We start from the raw sequence: 21,148 nt of genomic DNA on the forward strand, positions 1-21,148 counted from the left end.
GACGGGGTGGTGGAGGGATGCTGAAAACCTGTCAAGGAACATTGGTGAGTTGACTGGGTATTTATATAGTCCTCCACTTGTGCTGATTGGGTAGACATGTTGATTACTGACTGCTGACAGCTGGTTGGAATGACATAATGATTGGATAGATCATTTGAACGTGCTCCTCCCGAACTTTGTTAATGAAACATAATTTCATGCCACAATCTAAATATAAGGCCATAGATCTAAATATAATGCTATAATCAACACTTTTCACGATTAGTTAACCTTGAGAGCTGTAATAAGTAAAAATGTGCTAAAAGTTTTATTGTATATTTCATATACAAAGACGTTAGCCAATCACAGCAGTGGGTGTTTACACTGAAGTCTCACAGCAGACCTTCAAACAAAGCATTCAAATCCGAGGGCTTAAATCAGGGTAGGAAAATGCTCTTTATTTCTAAAGACAGCCTGCAGTAGAACAAATACAATGTAAACTAAATATTGCAAGCATATAATAGTGAATAACAAATGGGGTTCACAGAGTTCAAATGGTATTGATGCACAATGACAAAATGAGCGTGCACGGCAATACTTGCATGCTTGACACAAAGGTGTAGAGTAATCAGCACAGGGAGCATAATTCAGTCTCCTGTCATCAGACAATATTGATCCAGTGGAAAAGAGAATGACGGAATGTAAATTGGATTAACAGCTTCTTGTGGCCAAAGGTTCCCAAGGAAATTTGGTCTAATTTCATTAGAACACAATTAACAGAGAACACATTGAGAAGGGACCTCTTTACTGTGCTGTTGACTGTTGAAAAGTGACTGTGCCGCATTACCAAGTAAACAACAAAGAACAGAGTGTTTTACAACAGCACTATGAACACGTGTTGTTCCATCTCTCATTACTTGGTTCAGTCAGGGTAAAATTACATCAATGTATGGGCAACACTGGTGCCACATTCATGAAACAGGAGCCTTTCTGTGTGAATCATTCATTAAATAATTCTCTTGAGGATACTTCAACAAACTAATCAGTCAAATAATAGAATAATTCACCTTGCATCTTTAAGTACAGCATCAACTACTATGAAGAAGAAAAAAGAATCATTATATGTTATGTTTCTGTCATACGTTCAGTCTCATCGGCCATAAAGAATCACAGGGTAAAGACTTTTCAATGTAACAAAAGATTTCTATTTCATATGTTGTTGTTTTGAGCTTTCTATTTATCAAAGAATCCTGAAAAACTGTATCACGGTTTCAGCAAAATTATTAAGCAGCAAATGTTGTCAAAATGTATAATAATAAGAAATGTTTCTTGAGCACCAAATCAAGGATCATGTTATACTGAAGACTGGAGCAATGGCTGTTGATAATTTTATTTTAAATTCTAATGATATTTCACAGTATTACTGTTTTACTATATTTTATTGCTGCCTTTTTTTATGCAGCCTTGATGAGAATAAGAAACTTCTTTCAAAAATATTTTTAAAATCTTACCGAAATATTGAATGGTATATTTGTGTGTGTGTGTGTGTGTGTGTGTGTGTTACAATTCACCAGTGTGAGTGCCCATAATTACCAGCAGAGGGCACTCCACCCCGGACTGTCACTCCTTCATAGACTACATTACCCATAATCCTTTGCCCGGACTCATTAGCACTCACTGTTTACACCTGTGTCTCATTTCCCTGTTCACTTCACCCTATAATAGCCTGGTTATCTCAATAATTCATTGCGAAGTCTTGTTTGTTGTAAACTCCATTTTTGAGCGTTTCCCCTGGTTTCATGTCTCTGGTTTTGGATTTCTTGCCTGTTCCGTGGATTACCCTTTTGCCTATCTCTCCTGCCTTGTTTGTAGTGAAGGCCAAATTAAGCGTTTCGAAGCATTATTGCTTTCTGATACAATTGTGTCGAAAATGGTTCATTACTCGAAGCTTCATTCAGACAGAAATTGCAGCACCATCTCCTGGTGAAGTAAATGTAATGCAACAAAGCTGACAACCATAAAATGCAAGTAGGCTTATATGTTAACGCCTTGTTTATTACGTGTTTACCGAGGCGATCAAAGCTGAAACCGTGTTAGTGCTGGGAAACTCATTTAGGTGAATTTCATGTGTTCACCTTGATATTAAAACATTAAGCATGATGTGTGTGTGTGTGTGTAATTATTTCTTTAGACAAGGACAGAAGATCAGACCAGCTTAAAAAAAGTTGGAAACCATCACAGAAATTCTAATGGTTTCTATAGTTTTTTTAGCAGGGCAGTGTCATGTGTGAAAGCTTTATCTTGTTTAGCTGTGGGAAGCAGAACTCTATAACTTGTTAACTGGTGGGACTGATATTTTGTATGTTGAAAAGGATGTGCTTGTGTAACTGGTTGTACTTATATAATGTAGCAGAGGGTTTTTGAAGTTTCTGTCTTTGATGCATGTTTTTATGTAACAATGTTCATATGTTCTCTAATTAATAATACAAAAATAAACTCAATCCACTCTCCTCAACAATAACGCCAACCGATTACTAACCCACGGTGTTGCCATGGTTTGGCTTCACTTTTATAAGAAATTCAGCCGCCAGGTTTCAAACCTGTCAACACTGGATTGGGCTGTCAAAGCAGTCAGGTGGTTCACTACAGGAGTGAACCAGTGTGTTTGCTTCAGAAGTCATTTTCACGTGACTAGTGACGTAATGATACAAGCGCCGAAGCAGTGATTCATTGCAAGGAGCGTTTGAGTTTGAAGCAAGCTTCGGAGCGTCGGTGTCAGACGTAACATCACTACTTGTTTGCCCGTTTGGACTGCTTACCTGTGTATGACCTTTTGCCTGTTTTGATTACGATTGTGGATTACCCTTCATTAAAGCTGCATTTGGATTCTCAACATTCTGTCTCAGAGCAGTACATTACAGTGTGTCTGTGTTCGTGTTTTTCTATCCCGGTGGGGACTTCAACCTGAATGCACACAGACTCATGGTGTGACTGTGGGGATCTAAATTGAGGTCCCCATCAGGAAACAAGCTTATAAATCATAAAAAATTTAAAAATGCAGAAAGTTTCTGTGATGGGCTAGGGTTAGTGTAAGGGGATAAAATATACAGTTTGTACAGTATAAAAACCATTATGTCTATGGAGAGTCCCCACAAAGGACAAATGCGTTATCAGGACAAAATGTCCCTACAAAGATGGCAATGTCCGTGTGAAGAATTTTTTTTTGGTCCACATGAGGAAAACAGCTTATAAATCAGATTAAGTGATGTTTTTTTGAAAATGTAAAAATTCAGAAAGTTTTCTGTGATGGGTAGTTTTAAGTGTTGGGGGATATAATATACAGTTTGTACAGTTTTAACATCATTATGTCTATGGAAACAGGACATTACTTTACTCCATGCCTAGTGAACAAGCACAGAGACATGCAGAGACTCACGCTCACAGTTTCAGAGGGCTGGCGTTGGCAAAAATAACAGCATGGTAAAGTCACCAGCCTGGCCATCAGCCACAGCCCGAATCTGCAGCTGGAGAACTGGCAGAACTATTGCAGAGCCTGCAAAATGGGCAAATCTCTCCTCTGCCCACAATCATCATTGATGTAACCAAATGCTTCCTTCTCTACGTAAAATAACCCAAGACACTTGCAATGTTGCAACAAAAGTCTTCATTTAGTATTCTGATAAAAATTAAAAAGGTTTATAATTTAATAAAAAAAAAAAGAATAAAACGACAATGGAAAGTATGTCATTTCTGATGCCCTTTTGGAAACCAGATATCATTTAGCAACAGTGGAACAATTTGGAGGTCAATAAACACTCTGTATCTGCACTTTATAAGCCTCCGGGTATAACAGGCTGATGTGAGACAAAAACACTAAAGTCATTACAGGACTCTTCGTTTCCGTCATGCATTGTCCGTTCTTTCTAAACCCAGTATAGCCTAGTCCTTGGATTAGAGCAGAGCCAGATTACACAGCATTACAGCAGCATCTAATATAAGATCAAGGTGAAGTGCAGAGGAACAGCTTGATGACTCAGAGGTCAACGAATCGTTGTATTGCTGGTTTTATAAAAGTAGGTTACAGATGGCCCTACAAAATCAATGCTGAAATACTGTGATGGGATTTTTAATATTTATTCAGAATAATCTAAGTGCATGTTATTCTATATTGCACTTTGAAACAGAAAAAGAGTCAAGTGATAAAATCAGAGCAGTGCAGGCTATCTCTCTCTCTGCCCCTCCCTTGCTCTCACTGTCTTTCTGAGTAAACAGCTTATGTAATAATAGCTCCATTGCATGCTGGGCAGGCCTGGGATGTCAACTCAAGTCTGCACTCAAAATGTCCCCTCGGTCCACTTGCACTACAACACTGCCATCTTTCCCAGGACTCTAGTCTATACCCTTCTCCCCATAAGCTTCACTTTACAGAAGCAGTATAATTACCCTAAAACAATGTGCCTTAAAGCCCAATAAAATCGAAAGGAAAGGTGAGAGCGGCCATAAAGAGGCCCATATGACTGTAAAGACGACAGAGGGTCAGCAAAGTTCACTGGGATTTCAGAAAAGGCCCCGCAGGGAAGCTCGTAAATGCTGCGAGCCTCATTTGAATGGGAAAGCAGTTTGTCAGGTCTGTTTACATTTGGACTTGGCTTCATTACAGGGGTGTTCGGAAAGTTTACTCAGGTAGGCAAGGGTCATGTGATTACAGCCAGGAAGAGCTCAATGTCCAGGCAAGGAAAAGGAAGACTAAGCCAAGGACATGCGCAGATGAGATTTTGCAGGCTAAACACATGCATGTCAAAGCAAACAACTGAAAGCCAGTTGCATTGGGGTGTGAAAATCTGCAGTAATTTCAGATGAACGTTATGAATTTCAAATATTCTTCCCTTGTTAAAGGAATCACATGTTTTGTACATTAAAACTGTGAGGAAAGATAAGCTAACTTGGACAGCCAGCTCAGACATAATGTAGCAAACTTTAAACCAGAGAGATGCTTACAAAATAGCAGGAAATATGCAACATTAACATGATCCACAGTATTCCTCACCTGTAAATAATGCCTTTGGAGTGAAGGAACATCAGGGCCGAAATTATCTCCGCGGCATAAAACTGTGCTCGTGGCTCATCAAAACGCCTGCACTTCTGGATGTGGAACATGAGGTCACCACCATTCACAAACTCCATGACAAAGAATAACCGTTCCTGGCAAATGAAAACCACAGATTAGCATTTACATTGAAAAATGAGGTAACGCTTTAGATTACGGCCCGGAAAGTACTGCCTAAGTAAAGAGAATTTACAGCATAATTTTCTGTATTTACAGCATAATTTTCGGTAATTATAGTGTAACTATAAAGTAAGTATGTGTAGGTATAAGGGAACAATATGTAATAGTGGGGGAATAAAGGGGTAACTATCAGGAAAATTAACACATTATTTATACTGTAAGTATTTTTTAATTAAGGGGTAATTATCCATGTAGTTACAGGGTAAGTATGAATCTGCGGGCTGTAAATTAAAGTGGTTCTTGTTCCCCTCTTGTTTCATGTAGTTACAGGGTAAGTACAATAAAAACACGTACACAATCTGATATCACTCGGAAAGCTTTATTTAAAAAAACACGTTTTTAAAAACAGATTTACAACATTCATTTGTTTCTCTTGCTTGGCTTTATCCTCGTCTAGTTCCTCTACTTTTTCATCCTTGCCACAGATGAATCTTAAGAAGGATGTCTCTAGCTATTCTGTATTATGTATCAGCTACACTGAAAATACAGTTCACGCAGAAATGTCCTCACCGTTTACTCGTCTTTCACCCTCATGCCATCCGAGATGTACAAACAACTTTATTTCTTCATATGAACACAGAAAAATAAATAATCTCTCTCTGCTAATGAAAACTCATTTGGGTTCCTAAAAGTTCAAGCATCAAACAGCACATACAGCAATAACTACAGTAATCCATACGACCCCAATGGATGAATCAATGTCTTCTGAAGTGAAACGATAAGTGTTTGTAAGAAAAATAACAATATTAATTTTTTTTTAAACTGTAGACTATCGCTTCCGACCAGCAGTTCTCACGTGTGTTTCAGATTAAACGCGCGCGGGAACGTCATGAAAGCTTGAAGCTTCTTTACTCATGCACGCGCTGGTAACAGCTGATCGGAAACGAAACGATTAGCAAATTATGAGAGCATTTCTTGGTGTACTTTTTATTTTAATAAATAATAATACAATATATAAAAAGACATGGGATTCATCTTAAGATCCATCAGTGGAAATAATGATAAAGAAGAAGATGAAGACAAGCAAGAGAAATAAAAAAAGGGACAAAACGTGCCTCTTTCTGTCCGGACGTTATTATTTGAAATGGAAAGTTTATTTAAAAAAAAAAAAAAAAAAAAAAATGAATAAGAAGTGTCAAATCTGTTTTGGATTAAGTTGTTTTTCAAATAAATATTTCTGAGTGATATCAGATTTTGTATGTGTTGTTTATTGTACTTACCCTGTAACTACACTTACCCCTTAATAAAAAAATACTTACAGTATAAATAATGTGTTAATTTTCCTGATAGTTACCCCTTTATTCCCCCACTATTACATATTGTTCCCTTATACCTACACATACTTACTTTATAGTTACACTATAATTACCGAAAATTAGCCTATGCTGTAAATTCTCTTTACTTATGCAGTACTTTCCGGGCCGTAATCTAAAGAGTTACCAAAAATGATGTGGAAAAACATGTTATAAAAGTATAAAAGAGTCAAATACAGTGAATATATTCAATATATTAAAGGGTTAGTTCACCCAAAAATGAAAATTAGCCCATGATTTACTCACCCTCAAGTCATCCTAGGTGCATATGACATTCTTCTTTGCCGGAAGCTATCGATTTTAGTCTATAAAGTTTTAAATATGGATATTTTTCTACACAAATGCGCCACTTTGCTTCAGAAGGCCTTTATTAACTCCCCGGAGCAGTTATATGATGGATAGATGCACTTTTATGGGCTTCAAAAATTACCCAACAACTGCCAGAGCACGGACGTTTTTAATATAACTCCAATTTTATTCGTCTGAAAGAAGAATGTCATATACACCTAGGATGGCTTGAGGGTGAGTAAATCATGGTCTAATTTTCATTTTTGGGTGAACTAACCCTTTAATTATATTATTTCTAACAGCATTAATAATTATTATTAATATTATCAGTATTTGAACACACACACACACACACACACACACACACACACACACATATATATATATATATATATATATATATATATATATATATATATATATATATATATATATATATATATATATATATATATACAAAAATTATTCAGACACTAGATATAATTTTTTACTAGTGGGTGCAGGACACTATAGTTCATTTATGGAAGTGAGGATAGCAAAATAAAGTAAACTGTTTTCATACTATACCCAAAAAAGTCTTCATACAGTGGACTAACAGTAAACTTGATACAAATGTGGGACCAAAATTATTCAGACACTTGATCTGACCATGTTTTACTTAAGTTTTTTTTTTCTTTAATTGCTAACGCGACCTTTTACACCACAGAATGAACAAAATGAAGCATTGCTTTGTCATTGGTTGACCTAAATTGGTATTATCTAATTGTGTGGTTAAATTTAACAGCTGACAGCTGATTGGTTGATTGTAATCAATTACATACCTTAATATCAAAGTTATCTTACATTATCAAAATGAATCTGTTCTGACACAGTTCAACTCTAAATTCTTGTCATATTTTATTAGCATTTTCTAAGCTATAGCAAATAAACTGTGATAATGTGGGAAAATGTAGAAGGTGTCTGAATAAATTTTGGTTTGACTGTATATATGTCAAATGAGATAAATGTGTAAGTCAACTAAAAACTCGTTCAATTCCCGTTAACATTCCTCCCACACTTTCGGTGTGTAGAGCAGGAAGTGAATGCCGTACCTCACATTACTAACCAAGACGCTCCATCTACTGTTTACATTTGGTATTGCAATGGTCATCACTCATTTAGATTATTTCTAAGGTGGGCTTTTGGGTGGCTTTTATTTTAAATGATGCTTCCAGAAAGAGCAGTGATCTTATGGAGTGTATATTAGGTGTATATTGTATATTTAAGGAGATTGAAGATGTTTCAGGAGATTAAAGATTATACCAAGGCATTCCAGGAATGTAGACACACTTTGTTAATATGATGTCAAGGGGTTTTGCCAAAAAGCATTGTGTTTCCTTGAGGGAAATGGAATGTCTACATTCAACAATGCTTGTCAATGAGCGAACTGGGATGACATGTCAACCACTACTCCAACGTCTAGCACAGGGTTCCTCAAATCCAGCTCTGGAGGGCCACTGTCCTGCAGAGTTTAGCTCAAACCATGATCAAACTCACTTACATTCAATTTACTAGTAACTCTGAAGACCTTGGCTGCATCCGAAATCGCATACTTCCCTACTATATAGTAGGCGAAAAACAGTATGTGACAAAAGAAGTATATCCGAATTCAAAGTACTCATAAAAGAGTAGGCAATAAGTACCCGGATGATCTACTTCTTCCATCAAGATTCTGAAGTGTGCAGACGATGGACACTTGACTATTAGGCCATGGGAGAGGATTTATGAATGGAAGTGATGCGACACAACTGACGCGAGTGTGACCAATGATTTTTCCCCAAACCAGTTCAGTGGAAGCTCCACCCTGCAGCCGTTTCTTAAGATTGTATTGGTCATGTCAATCACAGTAATGATTGCCTACACCAAACACTGATCCCTAAATCTACCCATCACTGTAGCCTTAACTAATGAAATTAGCTGCAGGGCGGGATTTCCGCTAAACTGGTTTGGGGAACACAACTGGTAGGTCACATGGTGATTGTAATACGCCCAGATTACACACACTCATACTAAATTAATCAAACTTTTATAGCGGTTGAGAAGTAATTACTTGTTCATAACAAGTACCTACTCAAGAGAGTATGCGATTTCGGACACAGCCCTTGACTAGCTTGTTCAGGTGTGTTTGATTAGGGTTGGAACTAAACTCTAGAGGGCAGTGGATCTGAGGAATCCTGGTCTAGCGTGATTTCTTCTAGGCTCACATTACAGATTATCTATCTGATAACATAAATGCCAAAAAATAAAAAAGCTGAACAGAATTCCCCTCTGACCGGATTATGGCATTTACTCCCGAGAGCTATTAGAGAAGTACTTCTAGATTCTTCTATTGTATGAGAATGTGCCTTCTACCAATGATATAACAAGGAATCACGTTCAATGTACACTGTAAGAAAAGGTACTGGTAATTTTCTGTGAGGACATTATCTGTTAAAGGAACACGCTGACTTTTTGGGACTTTATCTTATTCCCTGTATCCCCCAGAGTTAGATAAGTCCATACATACCATTCTCATCTCTGCGCGTGCCATAACTCTGTCTGACGCACCCACCGTTAACATGTTGTGATGTTTATAGTTACATTGTGTACTAAGACTGACAGAAAATGAAAAGTTGTGATTTTCTAGACCGATATGGCTAGGAACTATTCTCTCATTCCTGCGTAATAATCAAGGAACTTTGCTGCCGTACCATGGGTGCAGCAGAGCAATGATATTACGCAGCACCTAAAAATAGCTCTCTGTGCAAGCAGGTTGTCACTTTGGTTATGTTGAGGGAAATTAGCCTATTTTCAGGCACTGTGTAATATCATTGCGCCGCTGACAGCAAAGTTCCTTGATTACTACGCAGGAATGAGAGTATAGTTCCTAACCATATCAACCTAGAAAATCGCAACTTTTCTTTTTTTGTCGGTCTTAGTACACGCTGTGACTATACACATCACAACATGTAAAAAGGAAAATGTTGGCGTTATTTTGTCACTTATTGAGCAGTAGGCTAGCTGGAGCCATTTACCTCCAGTCTTTGTGCTAAGCTAGGCTAGCGGTGGGTGCGTCAGACAGAGTTATGGCACACACGGAGATGAGAATGGTATGTATGGAAATACGGTGAATAAGCCAAAGTCCCAAAAAGTCGGCGTGTTCCTTTAAGTTTACGGACATTTTCTAAAACACAATGCAACATAATGCATAATTCAGTTTAATTCAAGGGTAGGCCCTATATATGGAATATCGGATTTATCAAAACCTGTTATTTATTGTCATTATTTTACCTCTATTCATCATATGAAATGCTATTAGCACCTTGAATCTCTTTGTGGACTCTTACCGTAGTCTGAAAGCAGTAGTAGAGCTGTGTAAGGAATGGATGTTGGTGGGCCAGAGTCAGCACTCTCTTCTCAATCATGGTTGCCTCGACATCATCGTCTTGCAGTATGACATCCTTCTTCAGCATTTTCACAGCAAAGACCCTGTGGTCGCTTTTTAGACGAGCCAACATCACCTACAGATACACACATATACACATCTGTGGTCTAAAAGTGCCAGCAACTGCTATGCATGTTCTTAAAGGGATAGTTCACCCAAAAATGAAAATTAGCCTGTGATTTACTCACTCTCCAGCCATCCTAGGTGTATATGACATTCTTTTTTCTTCTTTTCGGAGTTATATTAAAAACGCACTGGCTCTTCCAAGCTTTATAATGGCAGTGAATTGTTGCTTCATTTTTGAAGTCCATAAAAGTGCATCTATCCATCATATAACTGCTCCACACGGCTCCAGGGGGTTAATAAAGGCCTTCTGAAGCGAAGCGATGCGCTTGTGTAAGAAAAATATCCATATTTAAAACTTTATAAAATAAAATATCTAGCTTCCGCCAGATATGAAAAAAAAAAACGTAACTGGTGTGCAATGTCGTCAGACGTAGCGTAAGCATTTTGAACTGCGAGAGGCACTACACTTTTTCCGTAAGTTGAATACGGAAGGCGATCTGTTGGAAGCTAGATCATTTACTTTATACAATTTTAAATATGGATATTTATTTTAATTATGGATATTTTTCTCAGTGTGGAGCAGTTAAATGATGGATCGATGCACTTTTATGGATGTCAAAAACGGAGCAACAATTCACTGCCATTATAAAGCTTGGAAGAGCCAGCCCGTTTTTAATATAACTCTGAATTTATTTGTCTGAAAGAAGAATGTCATATACACCTAGGATGACTTGAGGGTGAGTAAATCATGGGCTAATTTTCATTTTTGGGTGAACTATCCCTTTAAGATATACTGAGACTTTATAATGAACAACTGCAAGGGAATGTAATCTTAGTAATAGTTGCATGTGTGATACCAATGTGACTACCTTTCCAAAGCTGCCTTTTCCCAGCACTTGCAAGAAACTAAAGTCTTCCAGACCAACTTTAACAGCCTCGTCCTCTTGCTCCTCAAATGCTGTCTCTATGTTTTTATCAGAGTTCTGACCCTTTCCTGTCATGTGCCGAGAACTCTGAGAAAAAAATATGGAGAACAAAAACAATAAATGTGAATGTAACCAAAGCCACTATTCATTGATAGAGGATTTTTGAGACCCGAAAGAAACCTGAGTATTTCGTTTGGAGATCGTGTTGAGCAATCCAATCTCTGACAATTTGCTGGCCAGTTCAGAACTGTTCACCCCGCAGTTGGGTGCAACATTCTTTTCACAGCGTTTGTGGATGTTCATCTTGCAACCTGAACAAATCCACACCACACAGTTGACAACAACAATCTTTGACTACAAAGCAGCCGTGTTCACACGTATTCCAATAAGTCGAGTAAATATGTGCTTACTCTTGCATTGGAGACCCTGTTTCAGCAGGCCGTAAAGGAGAGAACCGCAGTGGTTACAGTATGTGGGAACTTTGTAGTTGTGCTCTCTGAACTGGTGGGGTACGTTGATGCTGAAGCCCTGCCTTTGGTCCTGTACACAGAATAATATGCATGAGAAATGGATCCACAAGACATCATTTTGTCATCACAAATGCATTTACAAACACTATTTTTGTGGGGACTCTCCATAGACGTAATGGTTTTTATACTGTACAAACGGTATATTCTCTCCCCTTACACTAACCCTAGCCCTAAACCTACCCATCACAGACACTTTCTGCATTTTTACATTTTCAAAAAAACTCATTCTGTATGATTTATAAGCTTGTTTCCTCATGAGGACCTCAATTTAGGTCCCCATGAGTCTGTGTGCATTCAGTTTGAAGTCCCCACCGGGATAGAAAAACATGTACACACACACACACACACACACACACACACACACACACACACACACACACACACACACACACACACACACACACACACACACACACACACACACACACACACACACACACACACACACACACACACACACACACACACACACACACACACACGTTGGGTTTTCATGTTTTATGGGGACTTTCCATAGGCGTAATGGTTTTTATACTGTACATACCGTAAATTCTATCCCCCTACACTGCCCCTACCCCTAAACCTAACCATCACAGGAGACATTCTGCAATTTTACATTTTCAAAAAACATCACTTAGTCTGATTTATAAGATGTTTTCCTCATGGGGACCTAAAAATGTCCCCACAAGGATGAGGATTTCGGATATTGCTATCTTTGTGGGGACATTTTGTCCCCATAACGTGATGATTACCAGTCCACACACACACACACACACACACACACACACACACACACACACACACACTCTCTCTTACCTCATTTACATCTTTCCTCATACGTGGACACTCGCTTACAACCAAGCTATGACACCTCTTATGGACCACACACGTGCACACTAGAATAGTAGGGCAAAAAGTGAATGTTGCTATTCCTGCTGTGAGTGCATATGGGAAAATTATTATTACACTGATATTTGTTACCATACACACCTTGACATTGATATCCTTGCTTTCCAATAACACCCCTGGGAAAAGATGATATATTTATAACCACATGGCATACCATACATTGAATGAGGCTTGTTAATTCTGTCTTTATGTGCATGAAGATGTTTTTTCTATGGTCTCACCAAATGAAGTTTTTGCAATGGCAGCAAAAAGTAGGCTGGGGAAGAAAGGTTGCCATAAACTTATGACCGTAGACTTGGTGGACCTTTCTTTTTTTTACAACTTTTTTTCTCGTAAAGTTTTTATGTGGTTTCAATCCATTCACAGCTTCATCTGAAATTGATGGCGACACTCAGTCAGCACAATTAAAATGCTAACAAAATCAAGTGTAGTGTTGTGGGTAGGTAGACATGCATTATGAAATGCTGGTTATGATCCTGACAACATTTTAGAACATAACTTAAAAAAGTTGAAATACAAAAATACAACAACATTTATTTAAGAGACAAAAAATATGGTGAAATAAAATGTTCTTCATCAGGGTCTAAAAGCAAAACAGTAGTCAAGTCAAATTTTGACTTGTTCAGTACACAAGGTTATGTTTATAGCTTATCTGTCTACTGTAAATGTTCATGGCAGATATACACATAAACAAACACATTATATTATAATTACACATAAATAAATGATTTTTATATAATAATAATAAACATTTATATTTAAAACATTAAACACGTCTATAGTTAATGAAAACAGCTAACCATCTGTAAAGGAGCCGGTGAGAGAGATGGATATATACACACTTCCCTCTGGTTCCAGATTCACCTAGAAGAGGAGAAAACCACACTATGATAAAATATCACTTTTATATGAAATACAATATCCTGTAGTAGAGCTTCATAACCAGTGTTGGGAGTAACACATTACAAGTAGAGTTACGTAATCAGATTACTTTTTTCAAGTAACTAGTAAAGTAACGCATTACTTTTAAATTTACAAAAAAATATCGGAGTTACTTTTTTAAATAAGTTACGTGAGTTACTTTGTTTTCCCATTTATTGACTGACACTTCTTGTCCCCATGAAAAATCAGGAGTATTGTGTGTGAACATGATGGACTCAATGTGAGCATGCATTTACTAATCTCACTTGCACAAAAAGATACACCCTTACGAAAATTAACCATGGTTTTACTACAAATAAAACCAAAAAACCATGGTTATTGTAGTTAAACCATGGTAACCACAAATTAACCATGGTTTTGCAACTCTAACTATAGTTTAACCGTGGTAAAACTGTGGTTATATAAATGGTAATCATTTAGCCAAATAAACATGGTTACTACACTTTTACTATAATAAAACATGGCTAATTTTCATAAGCAGTATTCCTCAAAATGAATAAAATAAGTGAAATGAAAGATCAGACTACGCAAACCTCCAATAATTATGATGCGTTCCAGGCATGTTTTTGAGCCCGTAAGTCAAGACTTCAAACCACGACTCACGACTTTGTGGCGTTCCAGGCAAAGTCACGCCAAACTGCCTGAGCGCAAGGAATTGTGGTAGCTAGATGTAAACAAAGCATGGCGGACCGTACGGGGCTTGTGCTCATTTATAATAATTTATATCGCCAAAGGTGCTTACTCCTTGCTTATTTGAGAGAATGGAGGAGAAAAACGACACATAAGGTTAGAGAAGCTGTTATACCGTTTATTTGACTTTTTTTGTAAAATAACGTGTACGATTTCCATAAACACTGCATCCGTAGGGGCTGCCATTGTTGTTATGCGGGCTATGTGGCGTCAGAGCTCGTAACTGGGAGTAAGTTGATCCAGTGCACTTTCACGGGTAGAAGGTTGGAAAAATATGTGTTACGGGTTGCCTGAAACGCGGCATTAAATGTTAAATAAAAATATATTTTTATGCGTTTAATCTCACTTTATTGATAAATGTACTTGCTGCTGAACTTCAATGATTAATTTAAACCATAAGCAAAAATGACTTTTTATTGGTTAAGTAAGGTAAAGTTTTTCTTCTCCTACATTATTTTCTTCTGCTTTTCAGAATGGCAGCAAAGCTGAAAGGTTTGTTTGAGCTGCGCCCTCTACTGTACACGTGGGAATTTTGCATTTCCTTCAGCCTTATTATTTCATTTTTGGTGTGAAAAGGCGTTTACATTTTCCCCGAAATAGAACTTAGATACCCTTGTAGAATAGAACCCCGGGTTATCATCATTCTAAACACTGCTTTTAAACCCGGGTAAAGGAGCGTTTCACACTTTAATGTAATTTTGATGAGGTGTTAGCACTGCTTTTTACCCGGGGTTATGAAACCCTTCTCAGGAGTCCTGAAAAGTGAAGCCAAAGCATCTTGATCGTCCCCAGGTGAATGGATGCGTCATAAACCCAGCCCTCTCCATGAAATGTAATGGGACATAGACAAACTAATAAAAGACAGGAAAAAGTCGGCACACCACGGCTCCAAAACATGTACAAATTTAATGCTAGACTCCCACACAGGTGGTAACGTTTCGAGCACATAGACAAACTAAACAATCAAATTACACTTCAAATAAATTTTTTCCAAAGATGTCATTTTTGGCTGTTTTTATCACGCTGGTGTTAGTTCAAGTGTTTGTTCTTTAAATAGGTTTGGTTTTAGTTATTTGATGCTATAAAAACGGGGGTGTGACGTTATGATTGACAGCTTCTCTGAGCGAAGTAGGCACCAACGGATATTTTCGGAAACTTCGGGAGGAGACTGGAGCTTTAACTTTAATCTCTACATTTCCATAACTGTTTATTTCACAAAAAGTTGTTGATTAGGCAGAAGTGTGGGCGGGACCTTGATATCGCGGCTCCACTTCGCGCTCACTACTGCGCAGACCCGGGCTCCAAGTTGCTACTGCGCAGACCCGATACCAAGCCTGCAGCACTCCTCTCAGAAACTGAAGCCTCCGCACCTCGATCGCCCCCTTAGTGGTTGGTCCCAGTATAGCTCATAAACCCCACCCCTCCATGTATTAGAATGGACGCGAGACACACTAAACAATTCATTTACACTTCCTAAAGATGGTTTCTGTCATTTTAGGCAGTTTTTATCACGTTGATTTCATTTCAAGTGTTCGTTTTTTAAATAAGTTTTGTTTTAGTTAGTTATTTGATACTATAAAAACGGGGAGTGTGACGTCATGATTGACAGCTGAGATTGACGGATTCTCTGAGAGAAGTTGTCACTAAGGCACTAACGGACTTTTTTCTGGATTTTTGGGAGGAGATTGGAGCTTTAGCTTTAATTTCTACATTTCCATAACTGTTTATTTGTGGGAGGGGCTTTTGATAATCGCGCCTCTACTCCCTGCTCTCTACTGAACAACTCCGGTCCCGAGATCGCTACTGCACAGACTCGGTCCCAAGATGTCAGCGCTGTTCGCGGGCCTACAAAAGCTTCAACTCTGGTCAGCGGAAGTCAATGAAGTTGCGTTGTCCATATTTTTTTACGGTCTATGCCTGAGACCCAACATGTCAGTGCCATATTTGGACACTGGCAGCTTTACTTACTACTTACTACAATAGAAGATAGTGAAGGCACGTCGTCCATCTTTTTTTTTTTACAGTCTATGTGCCCGACTTGTACAGTGTATGAATGTTACAGCTAGATGCTTAGCAAACGACAACCAATCGCGTGCCTTATATTCATGCTCTTTGGGAAGTCGCGGTAATACTGCGCAATAAATTAAACTAAACTAAAAATTCTGAGTATGATAGGAACAATGTCAAATGGCGATGGAAAACGCGACAATTGTGAAGAAGAGACCATTTAAAGTTCACTTGATATTACAGCGCAATAGAACCTTTTCACAGACTGTGAGGACGCGTTTTAACGGTCATAAATATCGTAAGTCCTGCAACATTTATTGTATTTTGAAGTGAAAGTGAAGTGACGTGTGGCGACCCATTCTTTGAATTTGTGCTCTGCATTTAACCCATCCAAGTGCACACACACAGTTGTGAACAAACACACACTGTGAACACACACCTAGAGCAGTGGGCAGCCATATTGCTGCGGCGCCCGGGGAGCAGTTGAGAGTTCGGTGCCTTGCTCAAGGGTCTCAACTCAGTTGTGGGATTGAGGGTGGAGGAGAGCGCTGGTTTTTCACTCCCCCCACCGACAATTCCTGCCGGACCTGAGACTCGAACCTGCAATCTTCAGGTTACAAGTCCGACTCTCTAACCATTAGACTGTTTGTGGCATTTTTTTTGTGCTATTCGAGCAAATGGGCACAGAACAAATATTTAATGTATTCTCTCATTCACAGCTATAATAGTTAAAAACCCAACTATGACGACTCCCGCTCTGAAAAACACAGAAATGTGAAAAGGGTCTATGCTAGAGCCTTTATGTAAACAGGTCACGTGCTGCGTTTGTCTAGTCAGTAATACTGACTCCGCAAATATGCAAATAAGGACTGGGGTTTAGGAATGTGCAGTGTGAAACTACAGTTTATGAATACCTATAGGATTAACTGTTAACCCCTGGTGTAGTATAAGCAGTGTGAAACGTGAATAAAGATATCCTAGGATTTTTTTTACCCGGCGTTTAGATACATTTACCAGGGGTTTAGGGTTAAATATTTCAAGTGTGAAAAGCCAGTGTGATTATATTATCTGTAAAATATCATCATAGTATGAACACTTTCGAAAAGCACCAGACTTTCCACTAAGCTGACTACTAATGTTAAAGGTGATCTATTTGGCTAAATTTAAATGTTTTTTAGAGTGAAGGATGTGGCTGTACTCTTTGATGTGGTTAAGACCACGACAGGTCACAATGGACCATGTGGAAATAAAAGAAACATGCCGTGAGCTCTTATTCCTCTTCAATGCCCCCTGTATGAGTGAAGGTTGTTTGATTTGCTATATAATAGAAAATTATATTTCACTGCAGCATAATAACAGTTCTCTCTCTCTCTCTCTCTCTTCACACTGCCCTTCTATCACGGTCATTTGATCTCGCTTACTATTTTTTTACTGGCATGCCCTGCGATGTGGGAGGAATTCCTGTAATGTGAGGCAAGACGAGGAAAGCAGGACAAGCTGGTTCAGGGAGTCAAGTCCATAGCACGCACCACAAAGCACAACAAGTGTTTAGGGACTGGAAGATTTAATCATTGACCCGAGACAATTGAATGGTATTTAAAAAGTATAAAATGTAAAGAGACACAGAAACTCATAGAAACACTTAACTCATCGCATAAGGCACATAGCGTTCCATATAAATTACACAATATATAGGTTGCAAACTACATAACAGATGCAAAGATAACAAGTATTTTCGTAGCAAACCTCAGCGGTGAAGCCAAAGCAGAGGTTTAACGTAACTCGTTTTTAAAATTACACTTCACGCCACACAGCCAAATAGAAATCATTGCAAAATGTCAACTTGAGTTGTGTTGAACACTACTGTACATGTGGAAAGCTTAAGATTTACAACATATGGGAGGGTAAAATGGGGCAAAGAGAGGAATCTGGCTAGTTTGGTTGAGCAGCATGTTTGCAATGGTGGTACGTGAGTTTGCAAGCACGTCCCCCGCAAACACAGAGTGAGAGAACCACATTTGCAAAATAACCAGCACATTTTCTGCAACCTACATTGTTATGATGCATGGTGACTTTAAAATGATCAGTAAAAGTTGGAACATGAAACTGTGACCATGAGGAACATTTTAGGTTACACTTTTTACGATGGTCCACTTTAGACAGTCATGTAACCTTGCAACTACACGTGAATTAACTAACATTAGAGTATTAGTAGACTGTTAGGATAGGGTTGGGTGTTACAGTTCAGGTAACTAGAATAATTTGACATGTACTCAGTAGAATGTCTGTTGGGGATCACCAAAATAAAGTGTTAGCAGATATTAAGCAGACAGTGTACTAAGACTCTAGTTGACTTGTAGTTGCAAAGTTACCACCAACATACCTTATACTGTCCAAATGAAGCCTAAATCAAATACTGTAAATACTAAGTAATGATTTCATGTTCTGTGCCCCATTTATGTAACCTTTAAAAATGTCAATGTGTAAATTTCATATGTTTTAATAGGAAACATAACCTTAAACACCCACAAAAAAAACCTTCATAATCAGATTTCACAACGAGAAAAACGTCTGCTTACAAGGGCTCATTTGACCACATTTTATCACTTGGACTAAAGGAAAAGCAGAGCACGAGTGTGTCAAACCGCACAACGCCGTTTACCCAATAGATGTATGAGAAGGTAACACTGACAGTTTCCGTGATGCATGGTGGGGTGCAATCAACATGTGGTTTTGAGCATGACCTAGTTATTGCACAAATGAAAGCGACAGGACCCTCTGACAAGAGCACTGACAGGCCTGTAGTGAGGAAAGACTAAAACTACAAAGAAAATGGAGCGATGGTTTCCACATCTCTCTTACTTTGTAATTTATATCAAAGTAGTTCAGGGTACAAATCTGAATATAACATTTAAAAGGAAAGTTCACCCAAAAAGGAAAATTCTGCCATCATTTACTCACCCTCAAGTTGTTCCAAACCTGTATGAATTTCTTTCTTCTGCTGAACACAAGAAGATATTTTGAAGAATATGGGTAACTAAACTGTTGATGGGTCCCATTGACTTCCATTTTCTTTTCCAAGTATGTAAGTGAATGGGGTCCATTCGTACAGGTTTGGAACAACTTTAAAGTGAGTAATTTATGATAGAATTGTCATTTTTGAGTGAACTATCCAAGGTTCACAATGATTTATAAACTTGTGACTAGAAAATCGCATATGCTACAGGAGGAAACCATAGCATCAGCTGCTCGATCTATCAATATATCACATATTTCATAATAAAACAGTAAATGGTGATGCTCATGTCAACCTTTCTGCCTTAGATTAGCATACTTGTAAAACTCTATTTGTAGTTTGCAAATAGGCCTAGGCATGACACAATTATGCACTGTTAGTTTCACTCAAACCATCCTTGTTCATATTACTTAAATACTCATGTAACTACATGAACTAAATTTAACTGAGTTGTTTATTTTGCAGAGCAAATAGTTAATTATAAGGTATAGCTAAATAAGTCTTCACCTTTAAGTAATAAACTTTTTATAAATTTAACGTAACATTATTAAGTCAACTGCACATATAAATATTAAGTAATTCAAATGGATTTTGCATTTACTCAAAGACTTTTGGTCAGCTTTACTTGAATGTATTTTGTTCATAGCCTACAACTAAATTGCTACTTGAACAAAATACTCAATATAGTTGGGTGGAACCCAGACACTGCTTTTTTGAACAATTTTTTGAGTGTATACACAGTGAAAACTCACCCATCCTTCAAACGTTTGTCTTGTGTTTGATGGGACTATCAGTTCGTCAAGCTGGATCCTGTAATTGGCGACAAAAGCATCGTATCCTATAGCGGTGTTATGGAAAACAGCCAGTTCCAGCTCTTTGCCATTCGAGATGTATGGGCAGAATTCATCATTGAAGGTCGGCTTGTTGGTCTTCGATTTTGTGGCGGTTTGTGCAACTTTCAGATTATCTACTTTAGCAACGATGTAAGGATCCAGCTGGATTTTCTTATGAAAGGTGTGACGGGTTGAAATAGTTGTTGGTTTTAAATTCACCGCCTCCCCGATACGCAGCCTCAAATATCCGTTGAATTTCATAGTCGTTGCTCCAATGGGATTTGTAATATCCGATGCAATAAAGAGAATATCCAATAAATCGAAATAATTCACCTTTCAATAATCACGAAATCATTGTAAACTACTGAACAATACGTTCTGAATAAACAGAAACATTGTCACATAGTCAATCAAAACTCAAACGGCGAAACCACAGGATGAGTGCTGAGCTCTCGTCCTTCAGAAACTTGTCAGTAGAATATCTCTCTCTCTCTCTCTCTCTCTCTCTCTCTCTCTCTCTCTCTCTCTCTCTCTCTCTCTCTCTCTCCCTCTCACGCTCTCGCTATCTCTGTGTGTAAGTTTCAGCTATGCGAAGTAGAGCGTCATGAATACATGCCTCATTCCGTGTTTGTGCCGTCATGTATAGAAACTATGCAGACAATGCGAGCATAACAAAGACAAAGCCGACTATTAGACACACCTGTGATTCCCTTACCAACAGACGACACTGAAATCCATTGAGAATTAATCACAGATAATAGGGCTAAACTCCAGCAGTTGTTTCAGTTAGCCTACTGTGCAGTGCACAAATAAATGCTGTCAATCAAAGACTAATTAACTATGAAGCTTCAAAACATTAAATCTCTCTCGATATGTGACATGTGCATTAACAGGACTGG

At 38.2% G+C, this 21,148-nt stretch overlaps 1 protein-coding gene across 1 annotated transcript in view; it reads right to left on the reverse strand.

The window, feature by feature from the left end:
• Nucleotides 1-20,745, reverse strand: part of prkchb (protein kinase C, eta, b) — a 30,787-nt gene extending 10,042 nt beyond the window's left edge. Inside the window, exons 1-10 of the mRNA XM_079830423.1 lie at nt 20,169-20,745; nt 13,562-13,625; nt 12,983-13,133; nt 12,843-12,877; nt 12,669-12,748; nt 11,733-11,862; nt 11,503-11,633; nt 11,266-11,409; nt 10,233-10,406; nt 5,027-5,181 (exon numbers count right to left, since the gene is read on the reverse strand). Of these exons, the coding sequence (XP_079686549.1) occupies nt 5,027-5,181; nt 10,233-10,406; nt 11,266-11,409; nt 11,503-11,633; nt 11,733-11,862; nt 12,669-12,748; nt 12,843-12,877; nt 12,983-13,133; nt 13,562-13,625; nt 20,169-20,510 (1,406 nt within the window). The 5' untranslated portion in view covers nt 20,511-20,745. The remainder of the gene's footprint in view (nt 1-5,026; nt 5,182-10,232; nt 10,407-11,265; nt 11,410-11,502; nt 11,634-11,732; nt 11,863-12,668; nt 12,749-12,842; nt 12,878-12,982; nt 13,134-13,561; nt 13,626-20,168) is intronic.
• Between the last annotated feature and the right edge of the window lie 403 nt (nt 20,746-21,148).

Source organism: Gobio gobio (genome assembly GCF_949357685.1).
Source record: "Gobio gobio genome assembly, chromosome: 12".
Taxonomy (NCBI): Eukaryota; Metazoa; Chordata; class Actinopteri; order Cypriniformes; family Gobionidae; genus Gobio; species Gobio gobio.